Raw genomic sequence first — 21,454 nt, forward strand, 5'->3', positions numbered from 1 at the left:
TTCCAACCAACACCGTGCCTAATCGTTGCTACTTCTGTGTATCGTTCACTGAATTGGGCACTGTGGCTCCTTAACTCGATATAGGTGGCCTAATTTGCATACAGTCCATAACTGTGATCAGTTATGTAAAAGACAGATAAGCCCAAAGAACTAGCCACGTGTCAGCTTTTAAACATTTATTTGCAGCTCAAAGATGCGAACTGATATTTAGTTCGAGCTGGAAAAGGCTTTCAGATGAAACTTCATCTGACACCACAGCTATAAATTCTGTGATAAACTATTTTCACAACGAACATTAATGGTGGATTGGTATGTGGGTAGCTAAAAGTGGGCTGTAGCTTCATTATGGATGTTCTGTGTTACACATGCCACATGAACAGAAAAATAATTAATGATGTTAACCCACCCACCCACCCACCCACACACACACACACACACACACACACACACACAGACAGAAAGCGCCGAGCCAAATTTTATGCACACATCTACAGGATGGAAGACTCCAGAACAGCAAAGAAATTATTCAGTATTATAACAAGGAGTAAATGTGGCACGGAATGGCTGAAAGAAGTCCAGAGGGATCTACAGCAGATCAACATAAAAAATCTCGAAGATCGCACCGAGTGCCGGCATAAAATCACAAGTGTGAAGTTTGGGGAAAGAACATCGCGTCAGCCTGGTAAAAAATGGACAGAGGAACGGAAGAAGGAGCATTCTGAGAGGATGAGGAGGTTTTGGGAAGCAAAGAAGAAAAACATCCGAAGATGAAATTATGAATTCAAGTTCAATCGCTCTCCTAAAGGGGAACAATCGTTATAAAAACAATAATATATATATATATATATATATATATATATATATATATGTGTGTGTGTGTGTGTGTGTGTGTGTGTGTGTGTGTGTTCGTGTGTGTGTGTGTGCGTGTGTGATTCGAACCTGCGATCGGAGCGGTCGCGCAGTTCCAAACTGAAGCGCCTAGAACCGCTCGGCCACCCTGGCCGCCCGCCCGGGCGGCGTTTATCTATGAAGAAGTCCCACACCACATGTTTAAACTCTATGGACGCTGGTGTACCATCTGACGAGGTCAAAGGGAATAGTCAGTGGACCAATAGCGCATGTTTTGGCGTTTCGCCTGACAAAGATTGGTAAATGTGGCTTTATCACTATACAAGGTACATGATACATCTACAGTATCCTGTCTTAATGCCCATGTTCAGAAGTTAGAAACGTTCCTCAAAATTATCTGCATGGAACTCTTGATGGAGAGAGTTGTGATATGGAGGCAACTCATATGACTGGAGAATGCGTAGGACACTTGCCTGACTCACGCCCCTTTCTCCTGCGATTGCGCGGGGGTTAATGTGCGGATCAACTGCAACAGCAGCAAGAACATTAATTTCCACCTCTCCTGTTGTCACTTACTTGCTTCTGCTACGTTGTCTAGTTATTACCTACCACTTCAACGTAACAGGTTGAAAAGCGTGTTAAATAACTGCTGAAATGGTTGACGTCTGTAAAGATATCTTGCCGCATACACTGTATAAGTACGAACCGCATTCACCCTACATTCTCCATACAACACGAGCATGTCGGCTTTTTCTGCATTGATATATCCTATCATCCACTCACGACCTACTGCTAGGACTGTGAAAACACTAACTGACTACCAAGTCGCAATGCACTCAGGGAACACACAAGCTCACTGTAAGCAATTGTAACAACATCGCACCAAGCAACTATGCAGATTGAATGGCGGAAACAAGTATCTGTGAGGAAACTTCTCGTAATATGATCTCTCGTAAACGACTCGCACTAGAGTCCTGCGACAAACACCACTGACAAACTGATTTACTCAACTTTTAGTGTGTTAATGTCAATAGGCATTGTTCCATTTAAAAAGTGTTTCTTTGCTTAAAAATACATTTTTTAAATATGATTGCAGTCTGTTTATCGGTTAACAATACGAGCCCTTGACGACAAATCCATTCTGTGAAAACTGCACGCCAGTGTCACTTCACATTTCCGCAATATTTGCGGTGGAGAAAAACTGTGTCACGAAATTTTAATCCTGGATAGCTGATGCCAGTAGGGACCAAAATTACTGATGTTGTGTAGGTCGACAAAGAACAAGTTTTAAGCTACGGAAACTTGGCGCTACGCGCTCCGATTGGCCGCGGGGTTGCCCTGTTGCCGGATGCTCTGCACAACGCATGACCGCGAATGCTTTGTGATGTATCCAAGACGGCCCGCACGCTCGGTGGTAGTTCACCGGCCTTCCACTCTGGGGGCCTGGGAGCGAATCCGCCGAGGTGCCGACACATCTTTTGTTGTTTCATGATAACATATACAGGGAACAAACCCGTCAAGAGCTGTTAATTCGCGTACGGAAAGTCTTTTACAAATTGTGTTGGCCATGAAAAGGGCCTTTTATGTAGCTAGGACATTGTTTACTTATAGCAGAGGCTCGAACTGGCGACCCTATGACGCGACACAAGCTTGGTAATGTCGAATGGTGTTTTGCCGAACTCTTTCAAACATTCCTAGCATTGCCCTGATGTAATTGGCGACACGTTGAAAGCAATCCATTAATTTCTCTTCGTTTCTAGGTGGTTCGCGTACGGGTGGGTGAACTAGAGCCTAGAAGAATTCCCACAGGAAAAATTCCGGTGGCATGAGGTCTGGTGATCGCGGGGGCCATGTCCTAAGAGCACCTCTGCCAATTACCCGACCGTCGAAGAGTTCATTTAAATATCCGCGCACAGCACGACTGTTATGTGCTGGGGCCCTATCATGCTGCAACCAAATGCGTAGCCGTGTGCCCAGGGGAACTTCTTCCAGCAGGCCGGGTAGAGTTCCTTGCAAAAAGTAAAGGTAATTTTCCAATTTTGCACGGTAAGTCGAGGAGGTAGACGGAACGGCCCAGTCAGATGGTCACCCACAATGCCTGCCCAAATGTTGAGCGAAAATCGTTACTGGTGTACGTGGAAGTACGTGACGTGAGGATTTCCCCTTGGCCAGTAATGAACGTTTCGAGTATCGTAAAGGCCATGTCGATGGAAGGTGCACTCGTCGGTAAACAACACAATGGCGGAAAGTCGGGATCTCGCGCAACATGTCGCAGAAACCACCAGCAAAATCCCAGCTTGTTTTCATAGTTCGCCGCTGTATTTGGGTCTTGGACAGGGTGGAAACTAAATGGATGATGGCCATCATCCTTCAAAACCTCGCAGACTAAGCGATGCGTGACCCCCATGTCATGTCCAACCGCTCAAGTACTTGTCGTAGGTACTTCCTCGAAGCGCTCGAAAACAGTGTCTTCAGATGGAGCATCCAGTCGTGTTTGAGGCCTTCCAGCATCACCATGATATCCCGCTAACGAGCCTGTTTCACGAAATCCTCGGTGAATTGGTGTGGAAGTTTGCGGCGGTGGGTAGCGTCTTGCTGGGTACCGTTCCTCAGACAACCGTCGAGCTTCATGCAGATTACCTTCGGCTAGTCCTTAAACAAAAATCATATCTCGTCGTTTTTCAAACGAATACAGTGCCGCCATGCTTACTGTGTGACTAAATCACAGGTGACGTGTGTGTGCTTCGAAGCGAAGTTTATATGTGAAGGCCTCTGACATAAGGTGGAGACAAACAGCAAGACCTATTCCAGAAGTGTGCGTATCACGTTGGGGCAGTGAAGGGGCGAGGCACGTTTGTATGTGTGAACCGACAACCATAGCGCTGACCGTCAACCGACGAACGGCAACAGGGCAATCCTACGGCCAATCGGAGCATGTGGCGCCAAGTTTCCGTAGTTTAAAAATGATGCGTTGCCGACCTACACAACATTAGTAATTTTGGTTCCTACTGACATCAGCTATCCAGGGATAAAATTTCGTGACACAATTTTTCTCCACCCAGTATATATATATATATATATATATATATATATATATATATATATATATATATATATATATATTGTTTCAAAGTTTTTGTGACTAACATCTGTATTTATTTCTGGAAACCTTTAATCGTCTGGGAGAGATAGAACACATAATGGAAAACAATTGTTGTTAGAGACATAATGCACGATGAAGCTTCTCAACAATGCTGGGCAACCTTCAAGAATGGGCAGCCCTGGGACGACGAGATTTTACTGAACTTGTAGGGCCTACTAACCATTTGTGCTGCGTAGTGCCTACACCAGTAAATTGGTAGTGTTTCTCAACAAGAAAACGATAAGCATGAGTATCTCTAAGGGTAGAAAGGTATATTAGAAGCGAATCAAATACTTAAATTTTTCTCGCGCGCATGTGTGTGTGTGTGTGTGTGTATGTTTTCATACGTCAATTACTGTTTCCAATCATATTATTTTAATTACCGCCAGACTTTAACTTAATTTATTCTTTAACGCAGTCATTTGCACTTCTATACGTGTGCATGTAACATGCCAAATTTGTTATGTGGTAAGCAACTGTGGTCATTGCCATATGATAATTATATCCATATCGTGACATACCTGATGTCTTGCAGGTTATCAGGCGTACGGTCAGAAAGAAGTAATTATAACTCTCCTTGTTTATAAAAATAGGTCGTCCCTGGCCACATAACATTGTGTCATAATCTTCTGAAGGTATCTTAATTTGGGAAGTGTTACAACAACGAAACAGTTCAGACTGCCTTGTTAGTTTTGGGCAGTTCCTCGGGAAATGAAAACAAATGAATATTTTACATAGCTACTCCGGAAATTGAATGGCCATCAGAGTGGCGAAACACCGATTGTCACAGAAGTCTAGGAGCAATGTGTGTGCTGAGAAAATATCAATACGGGGAAAATGCGAACAGAAATCGAACTGATCGACAGAGAGTAAGATGTGATCTAGAGTGTTACAGAAACACTAACAACACCGTGGTAAATTCCTTTTGGCAGATTCAACTGTCGTGCTTAATTTACGAAACTCAGTTTCAAGGTGACGCAACTGACTGGCTGAAAACCTTGTAATGTGTCATCAAGCAAAAATATCGCTGACAGCTTCTCCGAGCTGACTTCAATATAGGAATCAGAAAATTAGCTCACTGAACAGCCCAATGCATGGGCTCATTATATTCCTATACTGCTCCACAATTGCTCCACATGTGGTCCATAAACATTGGCGTGGAAGAGAAGTGTCACGTAATATCTAAGTTTTAGAGAACAGTTCTACGCCTTCTGTGGTAAGTCTGGTTTCGTAGCAATGTGTATGAAAGTCGTCTCGTGCAGGCCGCATGTAAATTCTAGGAGAAACCGTGTATATAAACTAAATCCTATAACCCTTACATTAGTTCAAATGAACAAAATTAACCATGGAATACGTCTGTTTACAACTGCACATCAAGCTTAGATTGATCTATACCTTCAATGGATTATGACTTAGGGCTTACGTGTTCGAAAAGCATAGATATGTATTTCATGAAAGAGGCCTTACGAGTTTTGCGGGATACATATTGCACAAAACTGTGAAACGTGTTTTAGCAACTTCTAGTCTGACATCTGCAAACTAAATGGCTGGAACTCATCTCAATAGATGACACTTGATACTCTTAACCTGAGGGATCTGGTTCCAGACTGAGGCTGGGCGATGGAGAGTTGTAAAAAGATGGAAAGTCACCTTGTTATACGATTTTAAGATTTCCGAGAAAGCAATGGAAGAAGCAACGCTCGTTAAATAGATGGGGCTACGCATACGGGAAAGTTTTAAAGTGGACTGAGCGCATGAGACTAATCTCAAGGAGAGGCGGGTAGCAAACCGAGATTCGTCAGAAGAATACTTAGGACTTTTGGTCCACACACGATTACCAAACCTTGTTCGACTGACGCTTCAATAGTTTTCGTTATTCTGGGACCCGTACCAGATAGGATCGAGAGAAGAAATGGAAAAGATCCAAAGAAGAGAAGCGCATTTTGTCTCAGGTAAAATCCGACATGGATATGTTAGCCCAATACCAGTGGCAGACGTGAGATAAGAGGCGTTGTGCGTTACCGTGTGGTTTTCTCTGAAAATTTTGGAAGCGTACTCTCCTAGGAGAGTCAGCCAATATACTACTCCTTCCTACGTATGCATCGTGAAAAGATCAGGGATGGAAAATAAGATGAATGCGCTCTCACACAGAGCCTTACCAGTAATCATTCTTTCAAGCACAATTCATGACTGGAACATGAGAGGCGATATGACTGTGCCACGAATAGTGCCCTACTCCATAAGAGGTTTGTGAAGTAAATGTGGAGAATAAAGTCATATGTATGTAGGCTTAAAACATGAAAAAGAAAGTGTTACGGAAGATCGTGAGAAGATGGTCACTTTACCGAGGGGAAGCTATTACAGTCTACCTACTTCTGGAAAGGGAAGCGAGAAGTAACCGGGCAGCGTGAGTACTGAGGAAGTGTGTTTAGAGGTAAGGCAGTCGAGATGTGTTGTTACACTGAATTTATTCCAAGCTGCATCCACTGTTGGCAGCAATAAAAGTCTTACATGAATTTGGGAACAGCGCCTTTTTACAATTCCCTAATGAACAAGTATATGTTATGTTTCTTTCACTTATTGCAGCCGTTTTTTCTTGTAGACCGGCATTGATTTTCCGGCAGCATGCGGCGTTACATACTTCTTGGACTAGAACCCATTGGCATAGCCGGCCGGAGTGGTCGAGCGGTTCTAGGCGCTACAGTCTGGAACAGCGCGACCGCAACGGTCGCAGGTTCAAATCCTGCCTCGGGCGTGAATGGGTGTGACGTCCTTAGGTTAATTAGGTTCTTGGGGACTGATGCCCTCAGACGTTGAGTCCCGTAGTGCTCAGAGCCATTTGAACCATTTTTTGAACCATTGTCATAGACGTCCTAGCTCATTCCACAGAGAAAGAATTATCGATAGCCACCACCTCCTCCCGCAGCCGGTCATCCTTGGTCTCTGTTGCCAATTTGTTGAGCTTCGACTTGAGGCAGAGGAGAGAGTGTCACGGTTATACCAAGTTCAACTAAGACGAGCCATGGATCGCGCTACTGGCAAGTATCTATAGGATCGTTCATAAGTACTTCCACCATTTCAGAAGATAACTTTGCCAAATCTAGAATATATGTACAAAGTAGACGCATATCTGGGGTAGAGCATATCTTGTCATCACACGTGCGCAGTATAGGAACCGTTTGTGACGCTGCAAATCTCAGCATGTGCGTGCAATTCTACATCTACGTCTACATCCACATCTACGTAAATACTCCACAAGCCACCGTACGATACGTGGTGGACGGTACCCTCTACCACTACCAGTAATTTCCTTTCCTGTTCCACTCACTGACAGAGCGAGAAAGAAATGATTGTCTAGAAACCTCCATTTAAGCTCTAATTTCTCGTATCTTATCTTCGTGGTCCTTACACAAAATGTGTGTTGGTGACAGTACGATCGTTCTGCACTCAGTTTCAAATGCAAGTTTTCAATATTTCCTCAATAGTTTTCCTAGACAAGAGAGTCGTCTTCCCTCCTGGAATTCCTATTTGAGATCCCAAAGAATCTTTGTAGTATTTGTCTGCTATTTGAACCTACCGGTAACAAATCTGGCAACTTGTGAACATTAACTTCAAGGTCTCAAGAAAAATTCGAGGTAAGGAATATTTTAAGATTCTGCAGCAGACTGATGTTAAGGATAGTATTGGAGCAAAGGGGTTGTGAGCACACTCTCCATTGTTGCAAGATGTATCCAAGATGGCAGTGATGACGTCATACAAGATGACCACATGTAGACCTGGGAACGGCATATGACGTCATCCAAGATGGCGGATTTTGGTGGGAAGTTTGAATTTGGTTGGGAAAGTGCATGGTACTTTTACACCAAAATTCAAACTTCCCAGCAAAATCAGCCATCTGGGTTGACGTCACAGCCACCATCTTGGATGACATAATATGCTGTGGCTAGGTCTACACGCCGCCATCTTAGATGACGCCATTGTGGATACATCTGGCAACAATGCAGTGTGTGGTCATACCCCCACTCCTTGCCTCAATACTAAGGATATTGCTCAGTAATTCTGCAGGTGCGTTGTTTTACCATTTTAGGGAGTACCTGCGCTTTCTTCCAGTCGCTTGAGACTTTGGGCTGGGTGAGAGATTCGAGATAAATGCAGGCTAAATAAGGAGCCAATGCCGTAGAGTACTCTTTGTGAAACCGAGTTGGGATTCCATGTGGACCTGGCGACTTATTTGTTTTCAACTATTTCCTTTGTATCTCTACCCCATGGATGGTTATTACTATGTCGTCCATATAAGACTGTGCTGTGGACCGTTTTGAATCGAGAAAGCGACAGTCTTTGCTTCTTCAGTATTTTACGAATTTCGTCGTTAAACCACAGTCGGTCTTGATGTACCTTCACTCACGAGGCGCCCAATTTCAGAAATCGCGCGTCCATATAGTTCACAGGCCCGTTTATATAGGTCACCTGTGCCGGCCCCCTGCTGCACTCTGGTTAGCTGCCAAGGAAACACTAGTATTTAAGCGACAACAGATGAGTGCTCGGACTCTTCTGAACCCTGTATTACTGTTGTCCAGGTAACGCCTTCAGTGCTACGCACAATCTGTGTCTTATGTGTTGTTGTAAAAAGAACTTCGTTCCATAAATCGTCTTTGTTCCTGCTACAGCAAACTTGGCAAGTGACGGTTACGTTTTCTCCGCGTGCTAGTGTCAGTGGTAAGTCACCCGACAAACATCTCGATGGAAGAAATACTCCAACGTATCATTAAAGATATACTCGAACTTATCTCTGTGCAGCAGCAAGCTTCCGCGGAACAACAACGGCCTCTCGCCACTGCTCTCAATAAAGTGCATCTGAGTGTTCGCAGCAGGTTACCCTTCCGTCAGTGCAACGGTCACCTTTTCCGACATATGATTAATCGGCTGAAGATTGGGGCGCCTACGAGACACGGTGACGCCAGTATTTCCACGGCAGCGTCGGTTACGGCCACAGCGGCCCCGTGCTGCCCCCTTCTTGCCCTCGCTCCTTCGTCCAACACGAACGTGCTGCTTGCTCTAAGCTTTTGTCTGTTTGCAAGAAGTGTCTAAAGAAAGGCCTCGTTGCATCGGTGTATAACTCCTCTTCAAACTTCGAGGACGCAGTAGTACCAATGGACATAAAGGTCTTTTCCATCATTAATCCACTTACTAAGCACGTGCTTGTCCAGAGCGGTATTTACAATACCTTTAAGCTTAATCCATAATTCCTCTGTGTCCATCACACTGGAAATAAATGACATCATTTCATCGTTTGAGACGCTAACAACTGCTTCTCTGCTCTTTATAGCAAAAACACTCTCTTAGCCATCGTGACTTCTTTCGTAACCGAAGTCGCTGTGATGACATCTCGATCTCTAATCCTCGTCTCTATACTGACATCATCGATAAGATGCGACTCGTTTGTAGCTGCAAGGTGTAAGACATTTCCATTGCACGTGGGCCGCCAAACTAGCCGCACAAGACTAGTAGAGAAAACCAACGTTCTATTGTATGTTCCAATCAACGTTACCATAATGCGGGACGTACATTGTCATGATGTCAGATTCAGTTCTGTTTCTGATATTTTTTCTACTTCTACCTTTTCTGTTCTCGACATTTTCTCTATGAGTGAAAGCTTGAGTTAATTTCCTGAAGCCATTTGTTCACTTGTTTCCATTTTAGCTACTGCGGCGTGTTTGTAAGTGGCGCAATAAAAGGACGGAGACATTTAAAAACTGTTGCTAAATGGTCTAATAAACATATTCAAACTGTTAAAGAATTCTACAAATGTATTCCAGTCCAGGAGAAGGGAGCAGGCGACATACTAAGGGCCTACAGTGCTGGGCATTAAAGTTGCAACACCATGAAACAAACATGCAACAAACGTCCAATTATCATTGAGAGTAATGCATGCTGGAATAACAAACGATCAGCATTTCAGCGCAGATACACAATGTAGGTAGGAGCAATGCTAGATACTCAGTTTTGGAAAACGTGTTAAAAAGTACTTCACGAGATTTTCTGTCTGTAGCTCAGCAATGAAACCATAGACGTCCCAGTCTTTATCCAGAAGTTTAAAGTAGCCTCCAGCTGGTATTGAATGATCTGGATAATTACGCGCTACTGACCGCAAACAACATTCTTTGAATGACTCTAAAAGTGTCAGAGCGGAATCGGGTGGCCACTAAAGACAGCAGCCCACTTTGCAAACCGAGCGAGGTGGCGCAGTGGCTAGCACACTGGACTCGCATTCCGGAGGACGACGGTTCAATCCCACGTCCGGCCATCCTGATTTAGGTTTTCCGTGATTTCCCTAAATCGCTCCAGGCAAATGCCGGGATGGTTCCATTGAAAGGGCACGGCCGACTTCCTTCCCCATCCTTCCCTAAACCGATGACACCGATGACCTCGCAGTTTGGTCTCTTCCCCCAAAACAACCAACCACTTTGCAAGTCAGTTCACTGAGTTGTCGGTCTGCGAGTTCTGACTCCCCTGCCCATTTGTGGTAATCTCTGATTATGGTGCATCGAAACATTCTAAGATGCCCTATACATTGATATGCGTCATTTTTATTGTACGTCTAGTAGCTTTCATGCTTTATCTTCTGAAACTCCAGTGATGCTGAATAAATTGCATGTCGTCCTTTGTGATTGTGTTGCCAGCTCTTCTGCCGAGTACGCCGAAACTAAATGTGCAAAAAATCGTGGGAAGAACATTCAGTGTAACTGATCCTGCTACAAAGAGTATATTTCTGAAAGTAAAAATTTTTGAAATTATCAAGTACGTCATTTCATTCAGGTCATACGCTTAGTAAACAATATAAAAAATGACACAGGATTTCAGTATCCAATAAGGATTCCGTGGTAATCACGTGTTACATTACGTTTAGGTTTCACAGTTACATGCGAGGGGAAGCAGACAGCAGAGCAGGCGGTTTTGCGGCGCCACCCACCAGGTACCCGTCGTAGGTCCACGAGCCGAACTTCATGAAGCACGTCTGCTCGTCGAACGGGAAGTACTCGACGTCGATCTCGCAGAAGGACTTGTAGATGGCGGGCGGCTTCCAGACGACCTTGCCCGTGTGGTGCAGGATCGCCTTCGTCATGATGGTCACCTCGTAGTTGCCGTCCGCGCTGCGAACACATACGTCACCTGCTGGAGAACAGCAAAGTGGCTGCACACCCTGTTCCAGGCCGACCCACGCTCAGCCGTGGCAGAACGCAAGTAGAGAGTGCCCAGCGTGAAAGCCTTTTAGCGTTACTCTACGCTGCATGAAGAGTGATCGTGCGGTGCACTGGTGGAAACAGATAAACATCTGACACAGGAACAGTATTTTTTTGGGGCACAGAGCACAAGAAATGTGAGTGCATAAGAACAGTATTTGAATTATTGAAAGGGTGTCGTTCGAGCATCGTGCTAGTTTAACAAACTCTAGCGACAATAAAGAATGGGAAGGAATACAACGCCTCGAGGAACTGCTACCGTCTGTAAAAAAACGTCGTCATCGTTGCTTCAGACGACAGCTAAATATAGAAATAGGTTGACGACCTGCATAAGATAGCCAACTACTGTTGTCGGCAGGGTAACTACACCATTAAGCAGGACTAATTTTGGAGCTGTGTTGTTAGGTGCGACCATTGGGAACAGTTTGCTATATGCTAGAGTACCTAAAAGGTTGTTCATCGACATGCTCACCGTTGCAGCTCATCTTCATATGGCATGGTTCTTGCTGAAGCGATGCAACATGTGATATAATACGCAATGCAACTGCGATATGACACAGAGGCAACCTGCATCGGTGGAACACATATAAACGTAATTGAACAGAGCGATACAACGCCGATATGATTGTCTTATCGCCCAGCGCAACACGAAGTGCTGGCTGTTCTGCATTTAGGAAGGACATTTCAGGTCTTTTGATGTGGGTAAAAAAACAGTTTTCTGTAGATGAAGCAATGATGCATAAGACTCAGTAAAGTTTTTACTTTCCGAGTAGGAAATTACGTAACTGTTTTTGGATTCGGTTGTATTTTCCATTACGCCTTCTTTCTTGTAGGAGTTTGAGGAAGGTATTCGATAAAGAAATATTTTTTCCGTCTTATAGTCTGATACCACAGGTTGATAATGAACTGATTTACTTCCGATAATGGCCACAGGTGCTTCGATACTTCGAAATTAAGTAAAACATGGCGAATACACTCCTGGAAATTGAAATAAGAACACCGTGAATTCATTGTCCCAGGAAGGGGAAACTTTATTGACACATTCCTGGGGTCAGATACATCACATGATCACAGTGACAGAACCACAGGCACATAGACACAGGCAACAGAGCATGCACAATCTCGGCACTACTACAGTGTATATCCACCTTTCGCAGCAATGCAGGCTGCTATTCTCCCATGGAGACGATCGTAGAGATGCTGGATGTAGTCCTGTGGAACGGCTTGCCATGCCATTTCCACCTGGCGCCTCAGTTGGACCAGCGTTCGTGCTGGACGTGCAGACCGCGTGAGACGACGCTTCATCCAGTCCCAAACATATTCAATGGGGGACAGATCCGGAGATCTTGCTGGCCAGGGTAGTTGACTTACACCTTCTAGAGCACGTTGGGTGGCACGGGATACATGCGGACGTGCATTGTCCTGTTGAAACAGCAAGTTCCCTTGCCAGTCTAGGAATGGTAGAACGATGGGTTCGATGACGGTTTGGATGTACCGTGCACTATTCAGTGTCCCCTCGACGATCACCAGTGGTGTACGGCCAGTGTAGGAGATCGCTCCCCACACCATGATGCCGGGTGTTGGCCCTGTGTGCCTCGGTCGTATGCAGTCCTGATTGTGGCGCTCACCTGCACGGCGCCAAACACGCATACGACCATCATTGGCACCAAGGCAGAAGCGACTCTCATCGCTGAAGACGACACGTCTCCATTCGTCCCTCCATTCACGCCTGTCGCGACACCACTGGAGGCGGGCTGCACGATGTTGGTGCGTGAGCGGAACACGGCCTAACGGTGTGCGGGACCGTAGCCCAGCTTCATGGAGACGGTTGCGAATGGTCCTCGCCGATACCCCAGGAGCAACAGTGTCCCTAATTTGCTGGGAAGTGGCGGTGCGGTCCCCTACGGCACTGCGTAGGATCCTACGGTCTTGGCGTGCATCCGTGCGTCGCTGCGGTCCGGTCCCAGGTCGACGGGCACGTGCACCTTCCGCCGACCACTGGCGACAACATCGATGTACTGTGGAGACCTGACGCCCCACGTGTTGAGCAATTCGGCGGTACGTCCACCCGGCCTCCCGCATGCCCACTATACGCCCTCGCTCAAAGTCCGTCAACTGCACATACGGTTCACGTCCACGCTGTCGCGGCATGCTACCAGTGTTAAAGACTGCGATGGAGCTCCGTATGCCACGGCAAACTGGCTGACACTGACGGCGGCGGTGCACAAATGCTGCGCAGCTAGCGCCATTCGACGGCCAACACCGCGGTTCCTGGTGTGTCCGCTGTGCCGTGCGTGTGATCATTGCTTGTACAGCCCTCTCGCAGTGTCCGGAGCAAGTATGGTGGGTCTGAAACACCGGTGTCAATGTGTTCTTTTTTCCATTTCCAGGAGTGTATTTTATTCAGAGGTTTGTAGTAAAACTGTAGTCGTTCACCAGTTTACGTATGGTGGTATTCTTTTCATATAATGCTGCATACCAAATGTACCTAAGATATCGAAATTGATTTTAAAGCTGGAATGACAGACATTATCTATTTCCACTCTTAAGAGGTGTACGTTAAATACGACGGGCATTCAACAAGCAATGCAACTTTCTCTGCCAGTTCCGGTTTAAAAAGTGCAGAATTTCTTGTGGGACATCGTGGACTATTCTCGCTTCAGCCCCTTTAGTTTCATGAACTTCCGATTGGAGGTAGTGCTACACGTAGCCTTGTAGTTGGCGTCCGTAACGGAGATGCGTTCCAAGCAGACAGCTGTAATTGAGATTGTTTTTGCGGAAAACCAGAGCAACGTAGGTACTCATAGACGCTTGCAGAATGCCTACGGAGACCCGGCAGTGAACAAAATCACGGTAAATGGTTGAGAGAGACACCTGTCGTCATGGGAACAAGGCCGCGCAAACTTGTCCCACCTCCCGCATGTCGGCCGTCCGCACGCAGCTGTATCACCCTCAGGAAAAGGAGGAAACGACTGCAGAGTGTTCGTTGCCACAAAATCGCACCTTCCAGCCGGCCGGTGTGGCCGTGCGGTTCTAGGCGCTTCAGTCTGGAATCGCGTGACCGCTACGGTCGCAGGTTCGAATCCTGCCTCGGGCATGGATGTGTGTGATGTCCTTAGGTAACTTAGGTTTGATTAGTTCTGGGTTCTAGGCGACTGATGACCTCAGAAGTTAAGTTGAATCGCACCTTCCAGCTCCCGACTGTTTCTCTCAGCAAAGGACGCACTTCGCGGGAAGCAGTGTGGGGATGATGGGAACATTATTGATGCAAAAATACGAGGGCTATTCCGAAAGTAAGGTCCGATAGGTCGCGAAATGGAAACCACGGTAAAAATCAAAAATGTTTTATTTGCAACAGTTAGATACACCTTGCAGCTACTTATCTCCATAGTCGCCGACCCGACTTAGACGTGTATCGTAGCGTTGTACCAACTTTCCCATACCCTCGCTATAGAAGGCAGCCGCCAGTGCTCTCCGCCAATTCTCTACGCTGGCCTACGGCTCGTTGTCTTGTGCCGAAATGTTGTCTTCATAACCAGCGGTTCATGTGACCTGAGCTGAAACTCAGAGGGAGACAATTACGGGTTGTATTGTGGGTAATCTCACATTTCCATTTGAAAACGATGCAGGAGCATCTTCATTGCCCCTGCAGAATGCGGCTGACAATTGTCTTGAAGACGAAACAGCACGACAGTTATGTAATGTTAGCTGCATAGCTTCAGGGGAAATTTCTCACCAGGCCCCCGTACTTGGCGGCAGACACTATTTTCTAGACATCTTTACGCACTCACTGCGAGCTCAGAAATGAGAAGAGCGACGTGATGCTAACTGGGGTTATACTAGAGACACTACCCAACACATCTGTGCAAAGCTTTATCGGATTTTCATAGTCGTTTCCATTTCGTGACCGATCGGACCTTACTTTCGGAATAGCCCTCGTACGTTGGCTTTGACGTCGATAAGTAGAATGTTTTCATGCGGGCATAAAGGCCGTCCCAGTAAGGTGACGTATGGCCATCGCACTGAACAGAGTTTATGTTGAAAAGTACGGATTTATTGCCAACAAGAGAGGGACATAATAAAGTGTATTGGAACTCTGAAAAATAAAAACCAACCCACTTTCAGAAAAAAAATGTGTTGCATTACTTACTGAACGTAAGTATCCAGACTGGCAGCGGCCTGCCGCAAGCACGCTCCTGCCGTGACATGCTGCTTGTCGCACAACTCCTGCCGAAAAATGAGTGTAGCGTGGATAACAGTCACGCCGCACTACCTAGAGTGTCGTCTCGCATATCGTATCGCCTCAGCGAGTAGCCAGTTTCCGGCGGCGATAAACGTACAGTGACGTTGACCATGTTAATGATGCTATAATACTGCTAAAGTAATTCTCAAGCTAGGCAGTCGGCCGTGAAGGAAACGACAGTGAGGTCGGTTACGCTGTTATCTTCCACTGATCCGCTCCTTATGAGATGACGCATCGTTTTGGGGCTTGGAGATTTGTATTTTAATGTCTAGTGCCATTTATATCGCCAACTTTTATATACTTTCTGCTCTACAAGTAAGCGGAACACAACCGCACATAATATTCTTCTTGAGTTAAGGGTTTTGCTGTAATCACAAATTGCTGAAAACTGACGCATCGCGTTGGTTTGAAGCTCTACGAACATTCCAGTGTAAGTTATATTTTAAGATGACTGCTACATTACAATCGGTGGCAGAATTCGCGATGTCCGTGGCCTCATCCTTACACTGAACCACAGACCCTTACACTCCGTTACCGCAGCATGACATGGAAGGAGTGTCTTTGTGTCCTCGGAGTCTTCTCGGCTTTCAAGCCGCGTCAATTCCGGTCAAATCTTAGAGCTTTTTATAGTTACCTCCGCCATGGTCGTCATGGAGTAATACTACTGACGACCGGGGCTGGCTCGATCATTTTATTGGAACTAATGCTGCTTGAAAACCGAAAAGATTTTATCCAAGGAGTCTCTACGTCTGTTGTCTATAGGTATGAAATCGAAAAATTATCTGAACATCGCCAGATGTTTTAGATAACGTTCGAGGCTATGTTGCTGCTGATTTATTTATCTCTTATTTTTATACGCTGTGTTCAATGGACGAAGCGCCGCTACTTAGTAATACTGTACTAATGCAAGTGAATTAGAACTTACAATGATAATATTGAACTACTGATGGCCTTGGGAGAGCCAGTCATGACAAAACTCTACCACCTGGTGAGCAAGATGTATGAGACAGGTGCAATACCCACAGACTTCAAGAAGAATATAATAATTCCAATCCCAAAGAAAGCAGGTGTTGACAGATGTGAAAATTACCGAACTATCAGTTTAATAAGTCACAGCTGCAAAATACTAACGCGAATTCTTTAGAGACGAATGGAAAAACTGGTAGAAGCGGACCTCGGGGAAGATCAGTTTGGATTCCGTAGAAATGTTGGAACACGTGAGGCAATACTAACCTTACGACTTATCTTAGAAGAAAGATTAAGAAAAGGCAAACCTACGTTTCTAGCATTTGTAGACTTAGAGAAAGCTTTTGACAACGTTAACTGGAATACTCTCTTTCAAATTCTGAAGGTGGCAGGGGTAAAATACAGGGAGCGAAAGGCTATTTACAATTTGTACAGAAACCAGATGGCAGTTATAAGAGTCGAGGGGCATGAAAGGGAAGCAGTGGTTGGGAAAGGAGTGAGACAGGGTTGTAGCCTCTCCCCGATGTTATTCAATCTGTATATTGAGCAGGCAGTAAAGGAAACAAAAGAAAAATTCGGAGTAGGTATTAAAATTCATGGAGAAGAAGTAAAAACTTTGAGGTTCGCCGATGACATTGTAATTCTGTCAGAGACAGCAAAGGACTTGGAAGAGCAGTTGAACGGAATGGACAGTGTCTTGAAAGGAGGATATAAGATGAAAATCAACAAAAGCAAAACGAGGATAATGGAATGTAGTCAAATTAAATGGGGTGATGCTGAGGGGATTAGATTAGGAAATGAGACACTTAAAGTAGTAAAGGAGTTTTGCTATTTAGGGAGTAAAATAACTGATGATGGTTGAAGTAGAGAGGATATAAAATGTAGACTGGCAATGGCAAAGAAAGTGTTTCTGAAGAAGAGAAATTTGTTAACATCGAGTATAGATTTAAGTGTCAGGAAGTCGTTTCTGAAAGTATTTGTATGGAGTGTAGCCATGTATGGAAGTGAAACATGGACGATAACCAGTTTGGACAAGAAGAGAATAGAAGCTTTCGAAATGTGGTGCTACAGAAGAATGCTAAAGATAAGGCGGGGAGATCACGTAACTGATGAGGAGGTATTGAATAGGATTGGGGAGAAGAGAAGTTTGTGGCACAACTTGACTAGAAGAAGGGATCGGTTGGTAGGACATGTTCTGAGGCATCAAGGGATCACAAATTTAGCATTGGAGGGCAGCGTGGAGGGTAAAAATCGTATAGGGAGGCCAAGAGATCAATACACTAAGCAGATTCAGAAGGATGTAGGTTGCAGTAGGTACTGGGAGATGAAGAAGCTTGCACAGGATAGAGTAGCATGGAGAGCTGCATCAAACCAGTCTCAGGACTGAAGACCACAACAACAACAACATGATAATATTACGATAAAAGTCTTTTTTAATTAAAATTTGGAAGTTTGTGGTAAGATCTTATGGGACCCAACTGCTGAGGTCATTGTTCCCTAGTCTTACACAGTACTAAATCTAACTTAAACTAACTTACGCTAACGACAATACACACCCCGATGCCCGAGGGAGGACTCGAACCTCAGACCGGGGGAGCCGCGCGGACCGTGACAAGGCGCCTAAGAACGTGCGACTACCCCACGCGGCTTTTAATTAAACAAAGTATTCTAAACTGTCACGAATTAGCAGGATTATACGCACTTTCGGTATCGAAACGATCTGTGTCTACATTCACTCCATAGTCACACTGAAGTAGTATTACAGTACTACACGGAAGCGCCAAAGAAAGTGGTACCGGCATGCGCATTGAAATATACGGATATGTAAACAGGCCCAATTCGGCGTTGCGGTCGGCAACGCCTACACAAGACAACAACTGTATGGCGCAGTTGTTAGATCGGTTACTGCTGCTACAATGTCAGGTTATGAAGGTTTAAGTGATGAAGGTTTCTCGGGTCTCCAGTCGGGTAGTAGCGTTCATATCTCGCGACGTTTCGGGAAGTGTCATACTACCCACCTTCTGCCAGAAGAAAGCGGAACACAAGCTCACATTAAAGGTTTTGCTGAAATCGTAAATTGTTGAAAAAAAAAAATGGTTCAAATGGCTCTGAGCACTATGGGACTTAACATCTATGGTCATCAGTCCCCTAGAACTTAGAACTACTTAAACCTAACTAATCTAAGGACGTCACACAACACCCAGTCATCACGAGGCAGAGAAAATCCCTGACCCCACCGGGAATCGAACCCGGGAACCCGGGCGCGGGAAGCGAGAACGCTACTGCACGACCACGAGCTGCGGACTAAATTGTTGAAAACTGCACATCGCGTTGCTTTGAAGCTCTACGAATTTTACACTGTAATTTATATTTTAAGATGAATCCTACATTACAATCCGTTGCAATATTTGCGAGGCCCCTCGCCTCATCCTCTGCCAGTAGATGGGTAGTATGACACTTTCCGAAACGTCGCGAGATATCAACGCTACCACCGGGCTGGAGACGCGAGAAACCTTCATCAATCGTTTACGCCGGGAAAGCCTACAGTATCATACAAGATTTAAGTGAGTTTGAACGTGGTGTTATAGTTGCCGCACGAGCGATGGGACACATCATCTCCGAGGTAGCGTTGAAGTGGAGATTTTCCCGTATGACCATTTCACGACGGTATCGTGAATATCAGGAATTTGGTAAAACGTCTAATCTCTGACATCGGCCGGAAAGAGATCCTGCAAGAACGGGGCCAATGACGATGAAGAGAATCGTTCAACATGACAGAAGTGCAACCCTTTCGCAAATTGCTGCAGATTTACTGCAGTGTTAGCGTGCGAATCATTCAACGAAACAATCATCGACATGGGCTTTCGCAGCCGAAGGCCCACTCGTGTACGATTGATGACTGCACGACAGAAAGTGTTACACCTCGCCTGGGCACGTCAACACCGACATTGGACCGTTGATGACTGGAAACATGTTGCCTCGTCGAACGAGTTTCGTTTGAAATGGTATAGAGTGGATGGACGTGTACGGGTATGAAGACAACTTCATGAATCAATTTACCCTGCTTGTCAGCAGAGGCTGTTCAAGTTTGTGGAGGCTCTGTAATGGTGTGGAGCGTGTGCAGTTGGAGTGATGTGGAACCCCTGATACGCCTACATACGACTCTGACACGTGACACTTATGTAAATATCCTGTCTGATTACCTGCATCCATTCATGTCCATTGTGCATTCCGACGGATTTGGGCAATTTCAGCAGGGCAATGCGACACCTCACACGTCCAAAATTGTTACAGAGTGGCTCCAGGAACACTCTTCTGAGTTTAAACACCTCAGACGGCCACCAAACTCACCATACATGAACATTATTGAGCATATCTGGATTGCTTGCCAAATGCTGTTCAGAGGAGATCTCCACCACTTCGTACTCTTACGGATTTATGGACAGTCCTGCAGGACTCATGGTGTCAGTTCCCTCCATCACTACTTCAGACATTAGTAGAGTCCATTCCACGTCGTGCTGCGGCACTTCTGCGTGCTCGCGGGTGCCCTACACGATATTAGGCAAGTGTACCAGTTTCTTTGGCTCTTAAGTGCACAATGAAAATATACAAAAGTAAAAGTAGGGATAGATGCCTACCTAAATCCAATTAAAAAATCATTCAGTGCCAGTGTTCAGGTCAATACAATTTCCAGAAGCAGAAAAATCACGCACTAACAAGTATGCATTTGGGCAAGTTTTCCACCCTCAGCTCTACAGCGTGAAGAATATAGGTAGCGACAAACCTTAGGGGGGGGGGGGGGAGGGGAGAGGTTGTGTTAGGATTTACTTACTGACAATCGATCTGCCTGCTCGATGCTCTTTCACAGAAGAGGTAAAAGTCTAGCCTCCAGTGAAATTATAACCGAAAAGAACACACTTGTCCGCTTTCAGGGCCAACACTTTACCTCTAATCTAGGATGAAACTGTTTCAAACAGCGGTCCCTTGTTATCCCCATGGGGGCCGAGACAGAGAATTCGCAACGTAGGTAATGAAATAAGCTACAGTTTCTGTTGGAACCAGCTCTCTCCAGTTAAAACTCTGTTAACTCTATGCCGTCTCTTCAGTGAGAACCATTCAGAATATCTAATCTAATGGATAACAAAACAAGTCTTGGTTTATTTGTATACACTGTCCCACATAGAGTATCGCTCTCTTTCCCTCGCGGAATGCGACGGCAAGGAGGAGGAAATTTTGAAAGGGACTTCTTCATTGGCAAGAGTCTAACGTTGGCTTTGAAAAATAGTACGAGCTCCGTAATTTGCAGAAGGGCGGGGACAAGACGCTGGAGGGGAGTGGCTCTCTCTCTCCAGGTGCGAGGAGTGCACTAGAATTGGGCATTCCGAATACTGCTTCTGAGGAGGTAGAAGTTCACTCTTGACTGCTTCCGATATGTCGCAAGAATTCTCTTATCGCTAGTCATGAGACAATGCACTTTGAATTCGTCACAAACAGCGTAGAGAATAAAGTTTTTTAGATACAAGTAGGCGAGCTTCACTCACTGTGCGCGTTATCAAGAGCTTAACTGAGGATCACATTTTGATTTACTACATGTCCGATGATGGTAGTACTGTTAGAACAGTTTTGAGCTTTGTTTAATGCAGTCTCACGTAGGTTTGCACTTGCAGATGGACGCATACCGTCGTCCAGTAGTGATAACTTCCAGTAGCACGTTTCAGTCACTATTTTCAGCGTAGGGCTTGTTAGACGCTATCAACTACGTCACTGGCAGAGTCTCGATGCAACCGCACGCACTCAGCCGACTCCACCGCCACGCCGACCACGCTATGAACATCGTAATACAGAAAACGCCCGCTTTCTTAGCTGAGCATTCTTCTTTCGCTTTCTTCAATTTATTTGCAATGTGTTAGATGCTCATAAAGATGCAAGGCACAGTACTCAACGTTTGCCCGCTAAGGGAGTCATAGGTTCAGCTCTTTTTTTCTTTATTCCTTCCTCATTTATTACGCTAGG

The 21,454-nt window shown here is 45.3% G+C and overlaps 1 protein-coding gene across 1 annotated transcript in view; it reads right to left on the reverse strand.

Annotated features, from left to right (window-relative positions):
* The window catches only part of LOC126198966 (acetylcholine receptor subunit alpha-like 1), a 407,815-nt gene that overhangs the window by 38,852 nt on the left and 347,509 nt on the right, over positions 1-21,454 (reverse strand). The window contains exon 4 of the mRNA XM_049935619.1: positions 10,962-11,142. Within this exon, the coding sequence (XP_049791576.1) occupies positions 10,962-11,142 (181 nt within the window). The remainder of the gene's footprint in view (positions 1-10,961; positions 11,143-21,454) is intronic.

This window comes from Schistocerca nitens, chromosome 8 (assembly GCF_023898315.1).
Source record: "Schistocerca nitens isolate TAMUIC-IGC-003100 chromosome 8, iqSchNite1.1, whole genome shotgun sequence".
Lineage (NCBI taxonomy): Eukaryota > Metazoa > Arthropoda > Insecta > Orthoptera > Acrididae > Schistocerca > Schistocerca nitens.